The 23061-nt window shown below is 39.4% G+C and overlaps 1 protein-coding gene across 1 annotated transcript in view; it reads right to left on the bottom strand.

Moving 5' to 3' along the window:
* The window catches only part of tmem104 (transmembrane protein 104), an 89518-nt gene that overhangs the window by 14335 nt on the left and 52122 nt on the right, over positions 1–23061 (bottom strand). The window contains exon 9 of the mRNA XM_079642321.1: positions 2538–2631. Coding sequence (XP_079498447.1) covers positions 2538–2631 — 94 coding nt within the window. The remainder of the gene's footprint in view (positions 1–2537; positions 2632–23061) is intronic.

Here is a 23061-nt window from a genome sequence, read left to right on the forward strand (position 1 = left end):
GTCACATGGCACCTTGTGACTGATCACCTTCTGAGAGTGCTGAGATTTACTGATGTAATGCTTACAGAAATGTATTATTTATATGTTAAATATAACATCATAGCATTACATTCTCTGATAATCATAATTTCCATTACAGATACTACACCCTCCAACCTTATCACTGTGAAATATGTAGGTGCCTCATTCTTGGCAGTGATATATAGTTGGCAGGTGTTGTTTGGAAGAAAGAAAATAGTTCATAAAACTGCAGAATGAGGTCTACTCGAGAATAGCTTGAGTAACCGGGTCATAGATTCTGGAAAGAGACATTGCTGTTAAAGAGTTTTTTTTTTTTTAAATAAACATTTTGGCATTTTAAAAAACAGTAGTTCCATCTTGTGGAACATAATATTGAGGAGAAGGCCCTTGGCAAATGACATCAAACAAATAAGACTACAAATAAGAGAAATATGTGTATTTTGGGTTGGCCACATGAAAGAAGTGAATTATGAGATCAGAAACAAAATCCTCAAATGTGATTGTTATACTCAAGTTGTATAGATTGTTTGTGTTTTGCAAACATGTGGATGCCTCTTTAGGAAAACAAAGTCAGTTTGATTTGTCCTGAATGATAGCACGTGCCTTATCCCTGCATTTTTAACATGACAGAACATAGTTCATCATTTTTAATGCAGATGGTAAATAAAAAGGTCACTGGTGTCTTAGAAATGTCAGGTGTTGAATGCATCATTATGTATGTAGTGTAGTGTTGAAGATGTTGCAGTGACCAAGCAAAATGCGTACAGATGGCCTAAGGACACACGCTGCCCTTTGACCGGCTTCCCATTTAATTAAGGAACAATTAAGCGGGACCGCGGGCAAAAGAAATGACCGCAGTCAGTTCAGTTCAGGGGAGTAGGAGTCACACTGACCCAAGCTAATGGCCACACCATTAAAAAAATGTCATCATCACTACATCATTTTTGGACTTGAGAAAATCCATTGTTTATAAATGTATGTGTAGAAACCACAGACAGTTAATGGCATGGCAAGTGCCCACTGTTTAATGTCTATATGATGATGAAGTTAATTCCCCCTTCGAATGACCATTGAAAAAACAAGCATTTTAAAGTGTTTCTGCTTGCTGTCTATCGAGCACACTTGCCAAAGCATTTATTCAGGTTTTTTTACTAATCGTATGAGTATGTTATTATTTCTTCATCATATTGATATGTGTACTACAATTACATTCTGGCAAAATACAGTGCCTTGCAAAAGTATTAACCCCGCTTGGTGATTTTCCTATTTTATTGCATTTAAACCTGCATTGATTTTAATTTAGATGTTATGTGATCCACCCACACAAAAAAAAGTCCAAATTGGGGAATTAAAAACAAAGAATAAGCTTGTTTTATTTTTTAATTATAAAGAAATAAACTGAAAAGAAGTTTGTTCATATGTATTCATCCCCTTTGCTATGAAGCCCCAACAATGACCTTCAGCGTTAAATAATTGGTTAAATAAAGTCAACCTGTGTGCAATCTAAGTTGTTGAAATGTATTGCAGCCTACCAATGATTTGAGGCTGGACAGAGGTCCACCTCACAGCAGGACAATGAATCAAAGCATACTGCTAGAGCAAGCAAACTTGAGTGGTAAATGAGGAATGAAGTAAAGTGTCTTGGGAAAGCCTTGTCAAAAATGTAATGCAATAAAAAAGGAATAATGGGTGAATCATTTTGCAAGGCACTGTATGTTGTATTTTTTGTGTTTGTTTGTGTTTACATGGAAATAAGTCCCACCTGAACGCACCATAACCTCCAGACGTTTTTGAGATATGTCAGAATTTGTATTTGTTTCTTCAGGAATTTTTAATCTAAATCTGAATTGTTGACTCGTATGCCATTTTTTGTCATATTACTTGAAACTGGAGGAAGCCTTGGAGTAATTTTAAATCAGAGTTCTGCAAAAGCAACAAAATCCGTCAAATACGTAACGTGCCATGGGAGGGTAAAGACGGACGAGGGTGCAGCTCAATAATCCCGGTGTAACTTAGCCAGTATACGGATGCTGCTGTGATTTTGTGTTGTTTATGCGGGCTAGCGAGCGGCAGTGCGGGGGTGGCGGGAGCGCCATGATTAAGTGGTGTTATGATTTTAACAGCAGGGCCCAGGACCAGCGGTTTATTTTCGCCCGTCGCCCTGTGAGTGACGGTCCAATCAAGTTTGGGACGGGCTGTCAAGCCTGTCAGGCTGAGGAATGAGAGAAGATGGGAATCAAAGACACAGAGCAGGACCCAACCATGATGGACAGACGTGCGAGCAGCAGCCACACAGCCGGGCAGGGAGGGAGGAAGGGATAAAAGACAACGGGGGCAGACACCTGAGAAAATGGAAATAGTTGTTGCTAGAAAAAGAGTAAGCGGAAAGAAACAACAGAATTTGAATTGAGGGAGACTGGTGAAATGTAAAGAAAACCCTGATGTGTGAAGGAGTCAAAATCTTAAATAAATGTAAACTGAGTATTCAGTGTTAGTGAGGATTAGTTTATTCTTACCAATCCAGCGCATGAGTGAGGTGAGAATTTGGAGATATTTGGTCTTCTGGGCATTGAAGAAGGTGAAAGGCCCCAAAAAAAGAGTGAAGACGGACTGCAGGAAGGGACAGAGAAAACATTTTGATTACAATCATGTACTGTATAAATCAAAAATATAACGGCTTAAATTCCCCTTTTAACTAGAATGGTACTCAGAGAACACACACCAATGCTGCGTTCAAATGTTCCTCAGATGTTCCTATTCACAGAGTTGTGAAGTTGTTCCTCTGACTCCGGCGTGTTAAAAGGCTTACTGCTTTAATATAAAAACAGCATTGACACCATTTTTTTCAGTATTTCTATATAAATACATGAATGGATATTCTGAAATGATGAAATGTGAAACAAAGATTTCTATGACTTTTCAAGGGAGCATTAAGTGAATATTTCCAGTCTGTAACTCTGTGAAAATCTTCAAGTGGAACATATTTTGTGTATCACCAAAATCTAATGGTTTTGTCTCTTTCCCATGCCACACCCTTCCACCAAGTTCCATGAAAATGTAAATTCTTTAAAGGCCGACAAAGTGTACAATCCTACAATTGACATGATTTTTAATCAAAGGTTTCTGAGACTGTATTTATTCAAAATTACTGTTCAGTTTTGTTTTACTTTTGATTGCAGAAAACAAGTTATTGGAAGGCTTTTCCTTTGGCATTAAGAAATTGTGATGAACCATTTTTTACCATTTAAAAAGTTAAACAAAAATCCATACATTGTAAAAACAACCTGCCGTCAACATAGTCACATTATCCCACTTTGTGTTACTTTTACTTCTCTGACATGTGGTTTTAAAAGGCCAGTGGAGACACATCAGGTGTCACAATCCCATCATCCCTCTCAAAGATATGCGACCAGATTAAGAGCTGCTCCAATCCACAGTCCACCAAAAATGTTCAAATCCTCTCAGGCCTCAACTCTGATTGCCTATCAGATACTTTTCTTTATCAAGAGCTGCAATCAGACACAGTCCCAGCTAGTGTAGCTCCAATTCCATCAGCTCCTGCTCCTGCTGCTCCTGCTCCTCCTCCTCCTCCTCCTCCTCCTCCTCCTCCTCCTCCTGCTGCTCCTCCTCCTCCTCCTCCTCCTCCTCCTCCTCCTCCTCCTCCTCCTCCTCCTCCTCCTCCTCCTCCTCCTCCTCCTCCTCCTCCTCCTCCTCCTCCTCCTCCTCCTCCTCCTCCTCCTCCTCCTCCTCCTCCTCCTCCTCCTCCTCCTCCTCCTCCTCCTCCTCTTCACTTTGAGTGGCATGTGATCTCAGGGGCAGTCACTCTTGTGCCATTTCATCCGAGGAGCAGCCTGCAGGGTTTCTTTTTTTTTTTTTATTATTTATTTATTTGGGGTCACATTATAGTACAAGTACAGTTTTTCAAATCATATATTTTTAGAGACCCGAAAGTGACAAATTAAATAGCAAACAAAATTAGTCAAAGTAAAATAAAAACAAAAAGGTACACAGGGGTTGTTTGAAATAGCATATGTCTACACATGTACATGTGTAGACACTCAAGAATGATTCATATTAAATATTGACAGGTATATTAATATATCATCAGCAAATAATGATAATCTATGTTCCTGACCATATACTTCTACACCGGTAATATTGTTATTTTGAGTAACCCCCAAACTCAGAGCTTCGATATAAATTGCGAATAACAGAGGGCTAATTGGACATCCCTGTCGTGTCCCTCTCTCAAGGTAGAAAGAATTTGATATGGCTCCATTTATTTTTATTCTTGCATAAGGGTTGTCGTACAGTGCTTGAACAGTATTAATAAAGATCTTATGAAAGCCAAACTTTTCAAGAACTTGGTATAGGAATTTCCAATTAACTCGATCGAAGGCTTTTTCTGCATCGAGGCTCAAAAGTACTGCCTGGAGTTTGTTTTTGGATATATGTTCAACTATATGTAGAGTTCTGCGGATATTATTTTGAGTTTGCCGTTGTTTGATAAATCCTGTCTGATCTAGATTTATTATCTGAGGGAGGACACTTATTGGACGATAGCTTCCACAGTCACATTTGTCTTTCCATTCCTTCGGTATCAGGGAGATTACTGCTTCGCCCCATGAGGGGGGGGGGCTATACCTGTCTGAAGCACGTGGTTAAAAGCATCCGTCATTGTTGGGATCAGTAGATTCTTAATTTCCCTGTACCATTCAGAAGGGAAACCATCTGGGCCTGCGGCTTTATTGGGTTTTAAGTCAGCGATTGCCTTTTCTACTTCTTTTCCCGTAATTTCTATAATTAATTTATGATTTTGCTCATCCCTCACTTTAGGAAAAGTTATAAAATCTAGGAAACTCCTGATGTTGCTTTTATCTATTTTAGGCTGTGTGTATAGGTTTTTATAGAAAAAGACAAAAGTTTGATGTATGTCTTCTAAATTGCTGTGTATAATACTTGTTTCAGGGTCTTTTATTTTATGAATTGTGTTTTCTACCTGTTGTTTTTTTAGTTTATAAGCCAATAGTTTTGATGATTTACCTCCTACCTCATAATAACTTTGTTTTAGAAAGATCTTTTTTTTTTTTATGTCGTTTGAGAGGATTTCATGGAGTTCGTTCTTTTTTTTAAATCTATTTCCATTTTAGTTTTTGTTTTTCTGGTTTTCTTATGTATATTTTCTAGATGTTTTAGTTCTGTTTGAAGCTGATTTGTTTTCTCTTTTCTTTGCTTATTAATGTTTGAGGAATATCCAATCATTTGTCCTCTTATGACAGCTTTGCATGCATCCCACAAGATTATTGGGGACACTTCTCCATTATCATTATCGTTCAGATAATCATTTATATCGGTCCTGATTTGAGGTCTAATTTGGTTAAGAATTCCTGTGTTCAGTCTCCAGATTGTGCTTTTCCTTTCTAGTCCTAGAATGCCATGGAGACCAGAGCATGGTCCGATAAGTCCATTAGACCCTCCAGAAAAACGAGGGCAAAAATCCTTGATTATGCAGGCTAAATTCATTGATTATGCGATTAAACATGCAGAGTTTTTATGTGATTTTATGGGGTGAAATTGCGAAATATGCGGAAGTTGCGAAATATGCTAAATATGCGGGGGAAAAGAATAAAAAAAAATTAAAATATTGGGCTGTCTTATTTATTCTCTCTCACACACAACCTGCCACTAACGTTAAACCCCTTTACTATTCAATTAAACACATTCAATGTTTATTTTAGGGGTGCACCGAATGGGAAATTCTTGGCCGAAACCGATACCGAAAATAGAAAACAGTTGGCCGAAAATGATTTTTTTTTTTTACCAATGTTGTTGAGCTACCTGATTATGGAAAAAGACATGATTATGGCAAAACTTAACTTAAATAATAATCACTATTATGGGTCCATAAAACATTTATTCAGCACTTTTGAATGCATACAGTACATTAATTCCAAGTCAAGTGCATTTTATTTTCTCTGTAGGAAAACAAAGTGCATTCAGAACAAAGCCAAGGTGCTTTAAAACTGCATAAACATCTAGGCCAGTAGGCCTACTACAAAATAGTGTAAATAAAGACTGTAACAGCCAGGCCTTCAACAACAACAAAATGCACCTATAAGTTTGGTAAGCTAACGTGTTGTTGTGATGACGTAATCAAAACGCGGCGACAAGCACGGCGCGCGACCATGCTCGCGGCTGGCTCACAGCCAACATGTCTGCCGCTTGGAGATATTTAAAAATATCAGAGAGAGAGACGCGGATTGCGATTTGTAAAACGTGTTCAGCTGAAATTTCTCGAGGGGGTGTAACTGCAAAGACTTTCACCACTTCGGGATTACTCCACCACTTGAAATCAAAACACCCGGACAAATATGCGGAGTATGATCAACGTAACCCTGTTCTCTGACATTCGGTGATATTTTATTCGGCCGAAAGCCAAAAGGGCCTTTTTAACCATTTTTGGCCAATAATTTTCGGTGGCCGAATATTTGGTGTATCCCTAGTTTATTTATTGTAAAAGCAATTGGGCTATTTTAATCTCACACACACACACACTTAGCTGTTGAATCCGGTTCGTTTCAAGCACCAAACATTTTTCCGGCTAGAGCAAAAGCACCGCATACGTCACGCTTACGTCGAGGCGGGGGCAGGGGCAGGGGGAGTCGGAATGGTCAATCGTTGAGGTTGATAATGATGATTGTCAAGAAGTCTTGAATGTGGCATGTAAAGACTGTAAAGTTGGTAGTAAAGTCGTCCCATTTCTTCCATTTCGTTTCGACAGAGCAAAACCAAAACGAGTAGCGCTTCAATACAAATAGGCCATTGTTGTTGTTGTCGGTGTGAGCTGTGAGGGATTTCCACGCGGTTTGGCTTTATGAAGAAGGCACGCAAACGGTTACGTCATGACGCAAACGATGACACAATGACGCAGCACCAGTCGGACTCTGGGCGGTGTGAAAAGTATGTATAATGTACAAGGTACAAAACTACAATTTGAGTCGATCGTGAGAGTCTGTTTTTAAATGTGCTCATCTATGCTGTAAATCAGTATTTGTGGTGCAAAACGTTGATTTAAAAGTATTTGAAGGTGTCTAACAGCATCCTACAGAGCGCGTCCAATGTTTGATCTAATTAATGAGGGAACAAAGGAGTGATTTCAGACACAGCAAGAGTGAGCTATTACTTCCAATTGTGCAGCTGGAGTGTCTGTAGGAAGAGGAGAGAGGGGGAAGAAACGTAGCCTTTAATTCTGCTGAATAATGATGATGCCTGCAGGTCTATACATTAAAGCTTTACCAGCTGTCATCTTGGCAAAGTGCAGCTCAGGATCTAGCCAAATCATAAATCTGCAACACCTATTGGCGGTAATGAATGAAGCATTATGAAGAGAGATGTGTCTGAAGAAGAAAATGAATGGCAGCTGGCTGACTGACAGCCGTGTTGTAGACCCCGATTTCTTTCAGAACACAGTTTTTATTCTCAATAGCCTTGCATTTTGATTAAAGATCACTTTGTCAATGAAAGCATGACACCAAACGTAAGTCAGATATATTTAAAGCTATATATTTATTGGTAAAAAAAAATGCTGTGTGGTTCTTCTGAAGAAGCTCTTGAGGTATGTTGACCAAATATGGAACATATTAAGCTCTAATATAATCTATTATTTGTTTTGCTGTTGTTATAGACTCAACTTGCACATACTTTTCCTAAAGAATAAATAATAGCACCAAAAAATGTATGTCTCTAATCCATAAATATTATGATTTCATATTTTTATTGGGGCTTGAATGTTTAACGTTTTTAGCATTATATGGTGACTGTTTGGCAGATTTGCAGATCTGTTTTTGTAGAAAATGTAATAAAAACAGTTTAGAAAGTCCTTTTCTTTTTACCTGCCAATACCAGAGCTGAATTCAGAATCTTTCCTATGTCTTAGTTTAAGAACAATACGTGTTCATCTACAAATCCTACTTTATATTTATGTATAGTGCATCAGTTTTCACACAAGGTTACTCTTTGCATAAATAGTCTGTAGCACAAACATTTTTCATTCTCAAAGGTCTTAACAATGTTTAGAATACACAAATAGAGTGACATCTACTGTGGTTGTATTTTAGAGGTAGCAAAACAGCATTCAAACTTAATTAATTAACATTTAGGGGAATTAAACCGGCCCTATTGTGCTTTTTGGGTCTCCCTTCAGTTTAGTGTGCTATAGGTTTTGGTAAATGTAAATAGTCTGCTGACTAAAATCCCAGAGATCCCTCCAGAGTGGGGACATCACTATGTAATACTAGCAATTCTATTGGCGAGCGCTCCAAACAAATAAGACCTCTAAAAGCTGTTAACCAATCACAAAAGAGCCGGCCAGCTAACCAATCATATGGGTCTGGATACACTTTTGTAGCCCTTGTTCCAGCGAAGGAGAAAATTCAGTAGTCAAAAAGTCCAGATAGTCCACTTGTAATGCTTTTAAGATACTTAGGCTACATATCAGCTGAAAGAGACAGATCTTAATGCCAGGTCAGAATCCAGCCTGGTGGGGCCGAGATAGTAATATCCCCGAGGGCTAACGGCTGATGAATTTCACAACATTTCTGGACCACTCATGAATCAAGTCTGCACCTCCAAGAGCTTACGTCCTCCCATAAAACTCAATACCAAACAACAGCCTGAGGACAATAGACTGCTCAAGTGAATCTCAACAACTAGGGCAACACAAGAACACTTGGAAAATAAATTACTGCAACACTTTCTTCATTACAGAGAAAGCCAACCAACAAAGACAACATTGCAGCTTCTGGGGAGTTCCGTTGTGTTCCCCATTTTGGTCTTTGGTGTTATTTTTCTGTTATTTTGGTAGATAAGCGACCAGACATTTCAGATCGTGTTCAGCTTTTTTCATCACTACCAGGAAATGTTTCCCACAATCAAAGAGCAACACAGAAGAAAAATCAATCCCAGGTAAGGGAAAGATTCATTTCTCCTCAACAGCCGCAATAGATCTCAGCCAGCAACAAGTCCATTTTTGTTGTGTGAGAAATGATAAAGCTGTGGACTAGACTTAACAGGTTTTTCAGTAAGTAAATGGCTACATTTTATCACAGTGACTCTGAAAATTCCTACAATTGTGGGTTTTTATGCGTTTCGTTAGATTTACTTTAACATTTATCATTTTAAAACCAGACTCACTGTGATGTGGACTTCAAAAACCATTAACTTCTTGGGGAAATGGCTGGCTTCCCTAATGCTATGTGTAAAAGACCTGAAGTTAATGAGCTAAATCAAGATAGTCTCTTAACTGGACATGAGGAAATCAACTAAACATCAGAGGAAGTATGTTCTCCCACATTAGAGACAGTAGGTTTACTCCTCTGGAAAAAGGAAGAGGGTACAGAAAAGGATTGGATACATTGTCAGAGTCGGAACCCCATGAATTCTTCTGAAATTTGCTCAGTGGCGCATGAAGCCAAAAGCGGATCGAGTGGAGATTAAAAACAAAGTGTGTATTTGAATGTGACTCACAGAAACATGGCTGCACTAGGATCAACACCAATGTTTCCATCAATTGCTGCCGGACTGTTCGGCAAACATATCCATCTCATCCAACATTTCCTTCCACAAGGATTCCATCAACTATGTTTTTAATGTTCTCTTTGTTGGCTGTTGTGAACGACAAGTATTGCGGCAAGAGCGTTACCATGCCTTTACCATGAGCCTGAGTGTTCAGAGGGTCCCTGTGCTGTGGAAGACATCCTGCCTCGATCCTGTGTGAGAAGTGACGTTGTTTCCCAGAGGTTATAAGGACTTTAATTGCACACTTTTACTTCAACTTATGTTTACTGTATACAAACAATTATTTGATTCTAATATGGTGTAACTTTCATGAAACCTAATTTTGCATGGGATAAATGTTTGTATTTTATTGATTGATGATTGGTTGATTTTCCATTAAGGATTCAAATCGCCGTTGCAAGTGCTCAATAAAGGCTGACGGTAAGCCATCATTGATGACTTGTTGTTGGAGGGCTTTATTACACAATTCCACTTCCCGCTTATTGGTGTGAGATAATATTGCGGACCCTCAACCGAACAGAGTCAAAGTAGGTAGGGAGAGTTTTAGGTGCCCGATTGGAATTGGGCCTATGACAGGGAGCATGGGAATGGAAAATAAAAAGAGGAAGCGTGTGTGGGCGTTTGTAAAGGAATCAGATGCCATGTGCTGTAGAGTGACTCAGCCCCGGATAGTTGGCATGACCAAACGGAGCAGGGCAAGAGACTGGTAGAGTCCCTAGAAACACGGCCAACAGGAGATCACACTTTACACCTTTAAAATTGTGCCATTGTGCACTTTCAGTATGTTCTGCTAGTACGGGACAAACAAGGAAGAAAAGGTTTTGCTAGTTGAAGATACATTCTTAAATATAGCATAATACTGAAGAACCCTTTATTTCCAAGTGGTTTTAAAGGAAAATATCAAAAGGAATTTGATCCTCTTGCTTTTCTTAAGTCAACACTCCTCCAAGTATGCCTGTTGCATTAATTAATTCAGGATATGCACTGTTCCACAGCACTGCAAATGCAAATAAACACAAGAGAAAATAAATAACATGTTTTTAGTATGTAAGACAGCAGAACAATGTAACATTAGAAAATAAGAAACCAAGAAATGTAGAATAACAAACACAATATGCGCTTTCTCTTTGTAGTAGCACTATATTCCTTCTGGTCATCCCCAATGTTTGGAAATATAACAGTAATCTGATTGACATCTTTCTTTATCTAACTGTAAAGGAATACAGTTACTCTTTTCCTAATTACGTATTCCTGGTACATGTAATCCATTACTCCCCAAGACTGGATATAACCCAGAATCTTGTTTTTATTTGTTAAAAAACTATCTTTCTGAATATACTGGGCTTTGTACTTCAACAACTGAGGAATCAAACAGTGAGGAACATCAACACATGTAGATTACATCTTCTTATCACAACTTTTTTGTCAAAATGCCATTTTGTTGGTCCCCGATATTTGATTTTGTGGAAGTGATGCAAAATGGCCCATAATGTTGGTGCTGAGATCTTAACATGATTGCGGTTATACATGCTGCTGCGATACGGAGGACATTTGTTTTGCACTTCAGACTTCCTGATGTGTAAAATTATAGAACACATTCATCCCTTCATGTGCAAAATATTACAATAGTTGAAAGCATGACTCTAAAAAATAATCATTCAGCTAATTCTGTCCTATTTCAAACAGCAGCAGTTATATTAAAGAGCTACTTCCAGGTTAAAGACACCTGTGAATAAATGTGTAGGAAAATGATGAATACACTAGATTTTCAAAAAAATATACAGAAATATACACTACAGTGACATCTGGCGTCGTTTTTGTAAGAAATGTTCACTTCCGCATAAAAAAGCCTCGGCACATGACCTCCCGCGTGTGACGTAACATGGGGGACACAAGGGGGAGAGCGGCCGGTTTAACGTATTAATAAACATGGATCCCAATGCTAGTTTCGACACAGAAGACACAGAAGAAGTTGAACATGAATATTCGAATGCATATGACGGACCACAACCTCATAATTATGAGCTTGCTAGGCGTCCAAGAGACCAGGAGCAGCCAAGGATTAGAAGAAATAACGGCCATCGGAGAGAAATTGAGCTGTGGTGTGAGGAGAACCAGTGGAGAACTGGGCAGCTATCTTTGTGAGTGACAGGCGTTAGCTACAGAATGTTAGCTAACATCACATCACAACATTGTGAAGTTAGCTATCATATATCAGGCTATAACTATAGCTAATGCAACTCCACACTACGGTGCTGTGTACCAGAGGGGAGACGCGAGATACGGCTGATACTTGACGATCTGGCGGAGAAAGGTCGTGGAGCCTCCGTTGATATGCCGTTGTAAATGGCTTGATGGAAAGCAGATGTGTAGTCAGGGAGGGTGAGCCGGGAGCCAGGAGTGACAGCCACCACGCCCACACAAACAACACAGACAGGGGGAAACAAACAAACACAAAGGAGACGGCTGGAGCAGTACAGCCACCACAGCGTTACCTAATGCAACTCCACACTATGTCTTACGGTGCCTTGTACCAGAGGGGAGAGAGAGCAGCGAGGGGGGGGGGGGAGAGAGATGTAATACGGTTTCCTGATAAAGCTGTGGAGAGTATGTGCTGCAGGGAGGTGGATGCACAACGCACCCAGGAACGAACGCTAGCTCCGGTCCTTTTTACTGTGGACTCGATGTCCTGACAGGCTGGTATTTGTGCAACCTGCACAAACACAATACTGCACCATGATTACAAATGGTGAAATACAATGTAAAACTACCGAAAAATACCAGCTCACTAAAAAACAACTGCTCAACTCAACGCAACTATTAACTATACCCGCGGTCAGAGAGCGGAGATGTTTACCCTTTGTTATGTAATATGACGCATGACCTTAAAAAAAAGCAGTTTTTAAGAGCAGAGCTCAAAATTGCTCCTTTCCCTCTGAATTCCTGCCCTTATGTCTCGTAAAACATATCAAATCCTGCATTCACTTTTTTAATTGTAATTTTCAAGCAAGTTTAAGCATAAATGTAGAAAAAAAAAAAAACCTGCAAGATGCTCTTTAATATCACAAAGTACATTCTAAGAACTAGTATCCATGGTCCACCTCAGCAGGGCATAAATCAGCATAAAAAGAGATGAATGTAACTAGAGATTCATATCGTGGACGGATTGAAAGACACTTGGTTCCAATGCATTTATTCATTTAATACTTTGTTCAGGCTTTTCTAGCAATTTCATCCCAATCTTGCTTGCAAGGCCGACATTCAGATTTGTATCTGCTTTCTCGTTCCTTCGCCACAGAAAGTGATTACGTTTCATACTACGTTTAATAAATGTCTCAATAAACTAAAATAGATTCTGTCAGGAGAAAAGTGGCATGAATCAATTTTGGCTAGATCCTTTCCCCCCTTCCCCTCCTCTTTGCTGCAGCCCACTAATCAACTACGACCATTTCACTGTTGACAACAAAGACGTTCATCAGACAGTTCTTCTCTTCTGTATGAGACAACACTTTGAGCAACAGCCACCTTGCCTGCTGCAATCACACCCTTCAGTGAAACATAAGATGTGGTGAGTCTGTGGAGAGAAACTGCAAAAGGGGACAAAAGCCGTGATGGATGCAAACACTGAGATCTACCTCTATTTAGAGGAAACTGAATGAAGTCGCATTGGCAAACAATAGGAAAAAAGATTCTAGTATAACCATGCCTGTGATGCTATAAAGCCACTCAGTCCTTTACAGAACGCATATAAAGGGCTTGTGCTGTTGGAAGGCCAAGCTTTTCTGAGGAGGTCATAAAAATGTTATCATGGCAAAAGCCTTTATCTACAAAAATTACGATCCCATGATTTATAATTAGCCAGGAGCGGCTGCAGGAAGCTTCCAACAGAAGAAAAGAAAAAAGAAAATCCGCACAAAATGCAAGCAGTGGTGAGTGCAAACAGAAAAGTATACTCAACAAAACTCTTAGTTTTTGCATAAGCATAACTCCTTAATATACAGCAGAGTAATACAAATGGAAAGGCATATTTTAGCTGACTTTACTAAGTTGATATAAATCTAACTGATTGTGTAAAATATTAGGGAATCACAATATTAGATTTTTTTCCCAAGATGCCAATATGTTCTAACATGTACGGTAACTTATTCTGGCGTTTATGATGCAACACTGATACACGCAGATATTTTTTTCTGCCTGATTGCAGAAGACAAAGTCTCTCCTGTAGTGGAATGAATATACAGACATATACTGTAATACAGCTCTGGAAAAATGTAAGGGACCATTCCACATTTTTTTATCTCAATCTCTACATGTATGGCAGCCATTCCATTCCAGTGTCTATTGCATTCCAACACAGAGAAATGTTGTCAGTAGATATTTTACTCAAACACTATGAATATTAAAAACCAGAGAAACTAATAATTTTGCAGTGGTCTTTGAATTTTTTCCAGAGCTGTGTATTGCTTTTCAAAATGTACATTGCTTCTTTATGAAATGCCTCCATTGGACTCAATGTTTTACTTCCCTATCATAATGACATCACTATAAAACACTTGCGTTTCTATTGGCTAGTGATAGGCTAAGTGGCGGGACATATCTAAACGGTTGACCAATCACAACAGAGCCGGCCAGCTAACCAATCAGAGCAGACTGGGCTCTGGTTTCAGACAGAGGGTGAAAAGAGGTGCTGCAGCACAGGCAGTATGAGAAAAAGAAAGACCTTTTTGAACATTAAAGCATGGAGACATGTCACAGTAGAGAGAAAAATAAATATGAACCCTGAAAATGAGCATATGTCCTCTTTAAGGGTCCAGGCCTCATACAAAATGTAGATGAAAGATTGTACGTTTAACTCTGTAGCTTCCAAGTGTAATTCCTATGTTGTATGTTAAAGGTCCCATGTCATGGCCATTTCTACCGATCATAATGCCATTGTTGAGGTCTACTAGAATAGATTTACATTGTTCAATGTTCCAAAATCACATCTGTATGTGTATTCACTCTGTCCTACACCTTTCTTCATCTGAGAGATACTTTGAAAAAATGAAAGTGGCCAAGAGCTACTTGCATCACATCGCTTACATTTCTTCACATAGCACTCATCAGTTGAATTAAGCTATACTTTTGTACACGTGTGAAATTGCAATACCTAAAGCTTATCAAAGATCTTAACTTAAAATTAGGGGTGCACCGAATGGGAAATTCTTGGCCGAAACCGATACCGAAAATAGGAAACGGTTGGCCGAAAACCGAATGCCGAAAGGCCGAAAATATAAAAATATATATATAATGTATACATTTTTTACCAATGTTGTTCAGCTACCTGATTATGGAAAAATAAATGATTATGGCAAAACTTAACTTAAATAATAATCACTATTATGGGTCCATAAAACATTTATTCAGCACTTTTGAATGCATACAGTACATTAATTCCAAGTCAAGTGCATTTTCTTTTCTCTGTAGGATAACTACAACAAAGTGCATTCAGAACAAAGCCAAGGTGCTTTAAAACTGCATAAACATCTAGGCCAGTAGGCCTACAACAAAATAGTGTAAATAAAGACTGTAACAGCCAGGCCTTCAACAACAACAAATGCACCTATAAGCGCATGCATACAAATGTGCAAACTGGATAAATCCACATGAATGCAACTATTTACAAATGAAATTACAATTGAATTTCTAGAATCTGTAAATTAGGCTGTCTGTCCTCATAAGCAAAGTAGTTAACATTGTATAAAGATACATAAAGTGAAAACTGGATACAAAATCCACAATCAATTACAAATTAAATTACAATTTCAAGAATCTGCTAATAAGGTGGTCTGTCCTCATGAGCGATGTAAACAACATTGTATCATTTAGATACCGAAAGTACAATATATTGAACACTGTGCTGCTGTCATTTCCCCCTAATGATAACCTGAGATGGTGAATTATAACTCACAATGAAAATTGTTCAGGAAAGTGGGTATAGAGTAGACATGTAGAACTAGATAAGCTTATGATAAGCCAGCCTTGTCTACTTATTAAGGAAAAGTGGGAGGTTATTTTTAATGAACATTAGCTTCTCTGCTTTATCAGCCATAAGTCTGTTCCTCTTCTCATCAAGCACATGAGAGGCAGCGCTGAACAATCTCTCGCTGTCAGTGCTTGTGATTTGATCTTACTCCGCATATTTGTCCGGGTGTTTTGATTTCAAGTGGTGGAGTAATCCCTAAGTGGTGAAAGTCTTTGCAGTTACACCCCCTCGAGAAATGTCAGCTGAACACGTTTTACAAATCGCAATCCGCGCCTCTTTCTCTGATATTTTTAAATATCTCCAAGCGGCAGACATGTTGGCTGTGAGCCAGCCGCGAGCATGGTCGCGCGCCGTGGGTTATGGCTAGAAAGGATCCGTCTAGTGTAAATATGACGTCACGTTCTCGTTGTAACTCTCGTTGTAATTGGAGCGGCTCGGAAACACATCTACAGCAGTAACATGATGCAAAATACACATTAATGCAGCAGCAATATTAATAGAGAAACATCAGACATAATAGTAAAACACTGCAAGGGAACATTTTATTGCACCAGGAGCTATCTTGGGACTTTTACTGCGACAACGTGGACTTGCCTGTGAATAAAAAATAAACCATAGTGTTGGTCATCTACAGTGTTGTCATTATTCTTTGAACACCAGCAAGACCGCTAACACCCTATTTCAACAATCACACTCCCTGTCATTGACATCATTAATAGATAGTTTAGCTTCTCACCATCATTTGCTGTGGCCAACTGATGTTAACGATCGTAACTGAAAGGCTGCCTGCCAAACGTAAACATTCAGCCACATGACATTCAGCCAAACTCTCGCGAGAGTTTTACACAAGACGGATCCTTTCTAGCCATAACCCGTGCCGTGCTTGTCGCCGCGTTTTAATTACGTCATCACAACAACACGTTAGCTTATCAACGTAACCCTGTTCTCTGACATTCGGTGATATTTTTTCGGTGCTAGAACCCTTTCCGAAAATTATCGGCCGAAAATGGTTAAAAAGGCCCTTTCGGCTTTCGGCCGATAATTTTCGGCGGCGGAATATTCGGTGCATCCCTACTTAAAATCAAGTTCCAAGAAAACGAAAATGTCGAACATATTATTATTAAGGCCCACATAGTGAGTACTTCACTGAAAATTCACATACAATCCTTAATCACTAACTTACAAGCATCTTATGGCACATGTGTAAAATAAGTGCATTCACTCTTTTTCACAGTGAGTGAGATGACTGGCGCTGCATGGAGTCCACCATAGAGGTGTATGCTGGAGTGTACCCACTTAGGTTCACTCTAATAGAGTCATTTAAATGTTCATCAGTCAATCTTGTTCTGTATTTAGATGTCATGACATTCATGTCAGAAAAAGCTGCTTCACAAAGGCATGTAGAACCAGATAAAGCAGATATTTCCAGTGCTGCTTGGTGAATGTTCGTATACTTTTCTGGGTCTACAAGGCCCCAGAAATGTTGTGAGTTTTGCTGAGACTTCAGCTGAACATTATTTTGGAGATGTCTAACCTCCATCTCCATAGGATTGACACTGAACAGTTTAGCCATCTTTTTCTTCTTCATCTTGACATGAAATTACAAACCATAATAAATCAATTGTATAGGTCTAGCCTCCCTATATCTGTGTGTGAAATTGTTCCAGCCTCAAAAACAAAAAACAAATGCTTCTGCAGTCTAGCTGCAGCTTCTAGCAACGGTCTTCTGTTAAAAAAAGGACACTGAATGTCCTGAATGTGGCATCACACACACATGACTTAAGTCTGAACACAGCAGACAACAGGAGTATTTACAGCATATAAACAAAAATACTGCATGTGGGTTCGCACTTACATTCTCTGTCTAACTGTTACATAAATCCCATGAATGTATGAGAGTAAGTTAGCTTCATCATCTCAATCAGTGATTAAGTGAATAATAAAGTTTCTATCGGGTCACTATCAGCCTGTCACTCATTATTTTCAGGGAGGGGGCGGGGTTTGGAGGAATGGAGAGGAGATGGTGATCGCAGAAGCTTTCCTCCTGCCTTCACAAACTTTACACAAGTATTTATCAACTGAAAATAGCAAGAGGACATTCATACTCTGCTATCCAAGACTTGATTAAATCTACCAAAAACCTGACATGATAACGAGTGTTTTTCAAAAAACACAAATCCCTCCCTGTGTCTCTGAGCCGTAGCCACAGGGCCTGATTCAGAGCGGGTCATTCTGCTGTTGGTTCTGGACTAGTGTTCTTGTGTTGGTGGAGAAAGCAGACTGCTCCGTGTGTGGTGTCGCTGTGCCGCTGTCACGTCTATTCCTTGATCACTGCGTCACCGACCAATGTGATATTCGTGTAACAGAAAAAATTCTAAAATAAAAAAACGTTATTGTCCAGCCGCGGCCGAAAAATCAAGAAGCAACCTTACTACGCTATAATCGAGCGGCGAGCTACTGAAAAGCTGCCCGCGAGCTACCGGTAGCTCACGATCAACGTCTTTGGAGAGCCCTGGTCTAAAGTGTCCCGGAAGAACAAAATGGAAAAAGAGAAATGTCCAACGAGACGTTCTGGGGAAGCATAGACAGGTCTTTTCTGTGTTGGAGTTTTACTCGCTACAGGGTGTACTTTGAGGGTTTGTGACTTTGCAGACCGTTTACATGCAGAAAAAGCTACATAACACACACGGGTACGGGTAATAACCAGAAAAGCATATGATGGGACCTTTAAGTATAGGGGGTTTGGAAACATAGAATTGCTTTTGCCAAATTTATTTTTCGTAAGTTAACAAAACAATTTTCGCAAGACAACAAAGCATCATGACCAAGAAGTTTAGGACCCTGACCACAACCGTACAGCACACCACCAGGATGGAGCTGCCATCCATGCAGGACGTCTACTCCCAACCCACAGGATTACAAAAAAAAAACATCACCCCAGCAACAAAGTGTCTACTGCCGTCTGGCAGGCGATACCGCAGCATCTGGACTAAAACCACCAGACTCCGAGACAATTTCATCCCACAGGCCAGAGACTATTACACACCGGAACTCTGTTAAGTGCCTCCATAAACATTCATCTGTTCGCATCTTGCAATTTATTTACAGTGGGGCAAAAAAGTATTTAGTCAGCCACCAATTGTGCAAGTTCTCCCACTTAAAAAGATGAGAGGCCTGTAATTTTCATCCTAGGTATACCTCAACTATGAGAGACAAAATGAGAAGAAAAAAAATCCAGAAAATCACTGTCTGATTTTTAAATAATTTATTTGCAAATTATGGTGGAAAATAAGTATTTGGTCACCTACAAACAAACAAGATTTCTGGCTCTCAAAGAGCTGTAACTTCTTCTTTAAGAGCCTCCTCTGTCCTCCACTTGTTAACTGTATTAATGGCACCTGTTTGAACTCGTTATCAGTATAAAAAAGACACCTGTCAGAAACCTCAAAGATTCACACTCCAAACTCCACTATGGCCAAGACCAAAGAGCTGTCAAAAGGACACCAGAAACATAATTGTAAACCTGCACCAGGCTGGGAAGACTGAATCTGCATTAGGTAAGCAGCTTGGTGTGAAGAAATCAACTGTGGGAGCAATTATTAGAAAATGGAAGACATACAAGACCACTGATAATGTCCCTCGATCTGGGGCTCCACGCAAGATCTCACCCCGTGGGGTCAAAATGATCACAAGAACGGTGAGCAAAAATCCCAAAACCCCACCGGAGGACCTAGTCAATGACCTGCAGAGAGCTGGGACCAAAGTAACAAAGGCTACCATCAGTAACACACTACGCCGCCAGGGACTCAAATCCTGCAGTGCCAGACGTGTCCCCCTGCTTAAGCCAGTACATGTCCAGGCCCGTCTGAAGTTTGCTTGAGAGCATTTAGGTGATCAAGAAGAGGATTGGGAGAATGTCATATCATCAGATGAAACCAAAACATAACTTTTTGGTAAAAACTCAACTAGACGTTTTTGGAGGAGAAAGAATGCTGAGTTGCATCCAAAGAACACCATACGTGAAACATGGGGGTGGAAACATCATGCTTTGGGGCTGTTTTTCTGCAAAGGGACCAGGACGACTGATCCGTGTAAAGGAAAGAATGAATGGGGCCATGTATCGTGAGATTTTGAGTGACAACCTCCTTCCATCAGCAAGGGCATTGAAGATGAAACGTGGCTGGGTCTTTCAGCATGATAATGATCCCAAACACACTGCCCGGGCAACGAAGGAGTGGCTTCGTAAGAAGCATTTCAAGGTCCTGGAGTGGCCTAGCCAGTCTCCAAATCTCAACCCCAACCCAGAAAATCTTTGGAGGGAGTTGAAAGTCCGTGTTGCCCAGCGACAGCCCCAAAACATCACTGCTCTAGAGGAGATCTGCATGGAGGAATGGGCCAAAATACCAGCAACAGTGTGTGAAAACCTTGTGAAGACTTACAGAAAACGTTTGACCTCTGTCATTGCCAACAAAGGGTATATAACAAAGTATTGAGATGAACTTTTGTTATTGACCAAATACTTATTTTCCACCATAATTTGCAAATAAAGTCTTTAAAAATCAGACATTGATTTTCTGGATTTTTTTTCTCATTTTGTCTCTCATAGTTGAGGTATACCTAGGATGAAAATCACAGGCCTCTTATCTTTTTAAGTGTGAGAACTTGCACAATTGGTGGCTGACTAAATACTTTTTTTCCCCACTGTATCTATATATCATATTCCATTTACATGTATATAGACTGTTCTTGAACTATTTCCATTGTATTTGTATTTACTTGCACATCTTACATATTTTATCTCTATTCTGTTATTTCTTGCACTATTTTATTGGTTTTATGTCCATATATATTAACCTGCATTGTTGGAGGAGCCTGGGAAATAAGTTTTTCATTGCCATATTTCCTGCCTTGAAATCTTGACATGACCGTGTAACCAGAAGATTCCTAGCTTGAGTCAGGCACGAGCCCTTTGTTGCATGTCATCCTCAAATGTCTTTCTATCAAGAGGAAAAGTTTAAAAAAAATGAACAAAAAACATAATTTCTCAAACACTTTCCCAGCGCGGTCTGTGACGCTGCAAGGTTATAATTTGAGAATAAGAGATTAACAGGGGTTTAGATATGGTGAATGATCTCAATAATGGTGAAAACCCACCACCAACTGGCAGCCCGGGCTGTTGCTGTCAATCACTTTCAAAGTATATAAAGACCAGTGTTTTGGATTTGTGCGGATGACAGAATTCTGAGAGTATAGAGGCATTTAATTGGCATTAGATTGCATCACTCAGAGCTCACAAGCCAATCCACTGGTCTCAATAAGGGCCCCATATGTGAGCATTTCGCTGGAGCCACGTGCTGCGTTGGCTCTTCATCCAAATAAGTCAACCCTTGATGGTCCGTTCCCATTTTAGTAATTAATCAACATATTTGTGGGTCTTTTGAATAGTGTGGGCAAAATACTGTGTTGGCACAGATGTCTTCAAGCCCTTGGACGTCATTGTAGCAGAATGTATATCCAAGAGAGCCAAATGAACGCTTTGTAGAGGACTGCCAAGCTGTCAGGCATTGGAGAATTGTGAAACCACTGCTCAGTTTGGTTGATTTAAGATGGTGTCGCAAAAGAAGGTCAAAGACAGAAGTCCCAGAAGGCGAGCAAAGGTCAGCCTACAGAGAAATGTGCCCTGTGGTGCCATGCGGTGGTCCAGCCTGGACCCTGATAATTACCCCCCCTTCCCCCCACAATCCAACAGATTATTATTCCCAATCCCTACAGTCCCAAAATCCGCCGCCATTTGTTTCGGATTTTAATCTTTATTCCAAACAGATTTCAAACTGAAAATAGTGCCGCTTCAGGTTTATTAATGATTGGGAATTAGTGATATGTTCCATTGTTACAGCGTTAAAAAGAAAAGCACTTAAAAGTAATCATTCTACTGATTAAGTAAAGTAGTGATGGGAATTATGGCTCTTTGATGGGAACCGGATTTTATGGCTACGTTCCATTGCGAGAGCCGTTCAAAAGAGCCGGTTTAATAGGTTTATCTGCAAAATATACCTTTTATAATTCAATCAAATGTAGCCCTGTTTTGACTAATGATTTATATGTGTACACATATATCACTTAAATTATTCAATACATCCTTTTTAATGAAGTATTCAAAAGTAAAAATTAAATTTTTAATATAAATGATTTGCTGTGGCAAATTGTTTTCATTGCATTTACAGACCCTTGTAACTCCCTGATTGTAGAACCACGCTTAAAAAAAGCAGATAGCAACACCTATACAAACTGACAACAAATATTTGCTGAGACTAAAAATAATCATAAATAAATAATATAACGAAAATAAATGTATTGCAATGCTCAAAACAGCAGCATCCAACAGTCTCTAATCCTTGAAGATTACATGTCACTGATTGCATGCACGGAGCACCCGTAGGGCGGAGATCATCATATCATTCTGTCTTGTGTTACTTAACAAAAAACAAAAAACCGGCTCGTTCGCGACCGACACATCACTAAAGTAAAGCAAAGGGGGCTCAGAAGGATGAAGGAATATAATCACATTTATCTAAGGGTTTCCTCCAGGATAAACTGATTTGAATTCAATAAAGATCATGTGTCCAGCTGGTGTTTATCAAACTTACTTTAGCCTGCGGCACATCTCAAACAGTTTTTGACTAATTGAGTCATTTCCGCTAGATTTTGCACACATATTTTGACCAAAACTCTTGAGGTTTTTTTTTCCAAATATTGCTGCTGTGATTAAAGAACACAAATGAATGTTTTGAGCGATAAATCCATCATCATCCGTCACGTCTCGAGCTAAATAAAACAAGGGCATTTCATCTTATTATCATGGAAAGACGACAACTGCCTCAGTCATTAAAGTGGCCCTATTGTGCTTTTTGGGGCGGGACATCTCTAAGCGGTTGACGAATCACAACAGAGCTGGCAAGCTAGCCTAACCCAGCATGGTCATTTTCTTATCCATCTCAACTAATTTCTACTAAAGAACCATTTTATATTTGATAAATGTGTGAATATTTCTCCAGTTGTTCCAGAGGAAACCCTAATTTTCAGATGATTAGATTTTACAAAATAAAAATAATAAACAACAACAAGACGAGGATTTGAGATACATAAAACCTTATATACAGTGGGGGGGGGGGAAAGTATTTAGTCAGCCACCAAATGTGCATGTTCTCCCACTTAAAAAGATGAGAGAGGCCTGTAATTTCAACTATGAGAGACAGAATGGGGGGAAAGAATCCAGGAAATCACATTGTAGGATTTTTAATGAATTAATTGGTAAATTCCTCTGTAAAATAAGTATTTGGTCACCTACAAACAAACAAGATTTCTGACTCTCACAGACCTGTAACTTCTTCTTTAAGAGCCTCCTCTGTCCTCCACTTGTTAACTGTATTAATGGCACC

This window comes from Notothenia rossii, assembly GCF_949606895.1.
Source record: "Notothenia rossii genome assembly, chromosome: 8".
In the NCBI taxonomy this organism is placed as follows: Eukaryota; Metazoa; Chordata; class Actinopteri; order Perciformes; family Nototheniidae; genus Notothenia; species Notothenia rossii.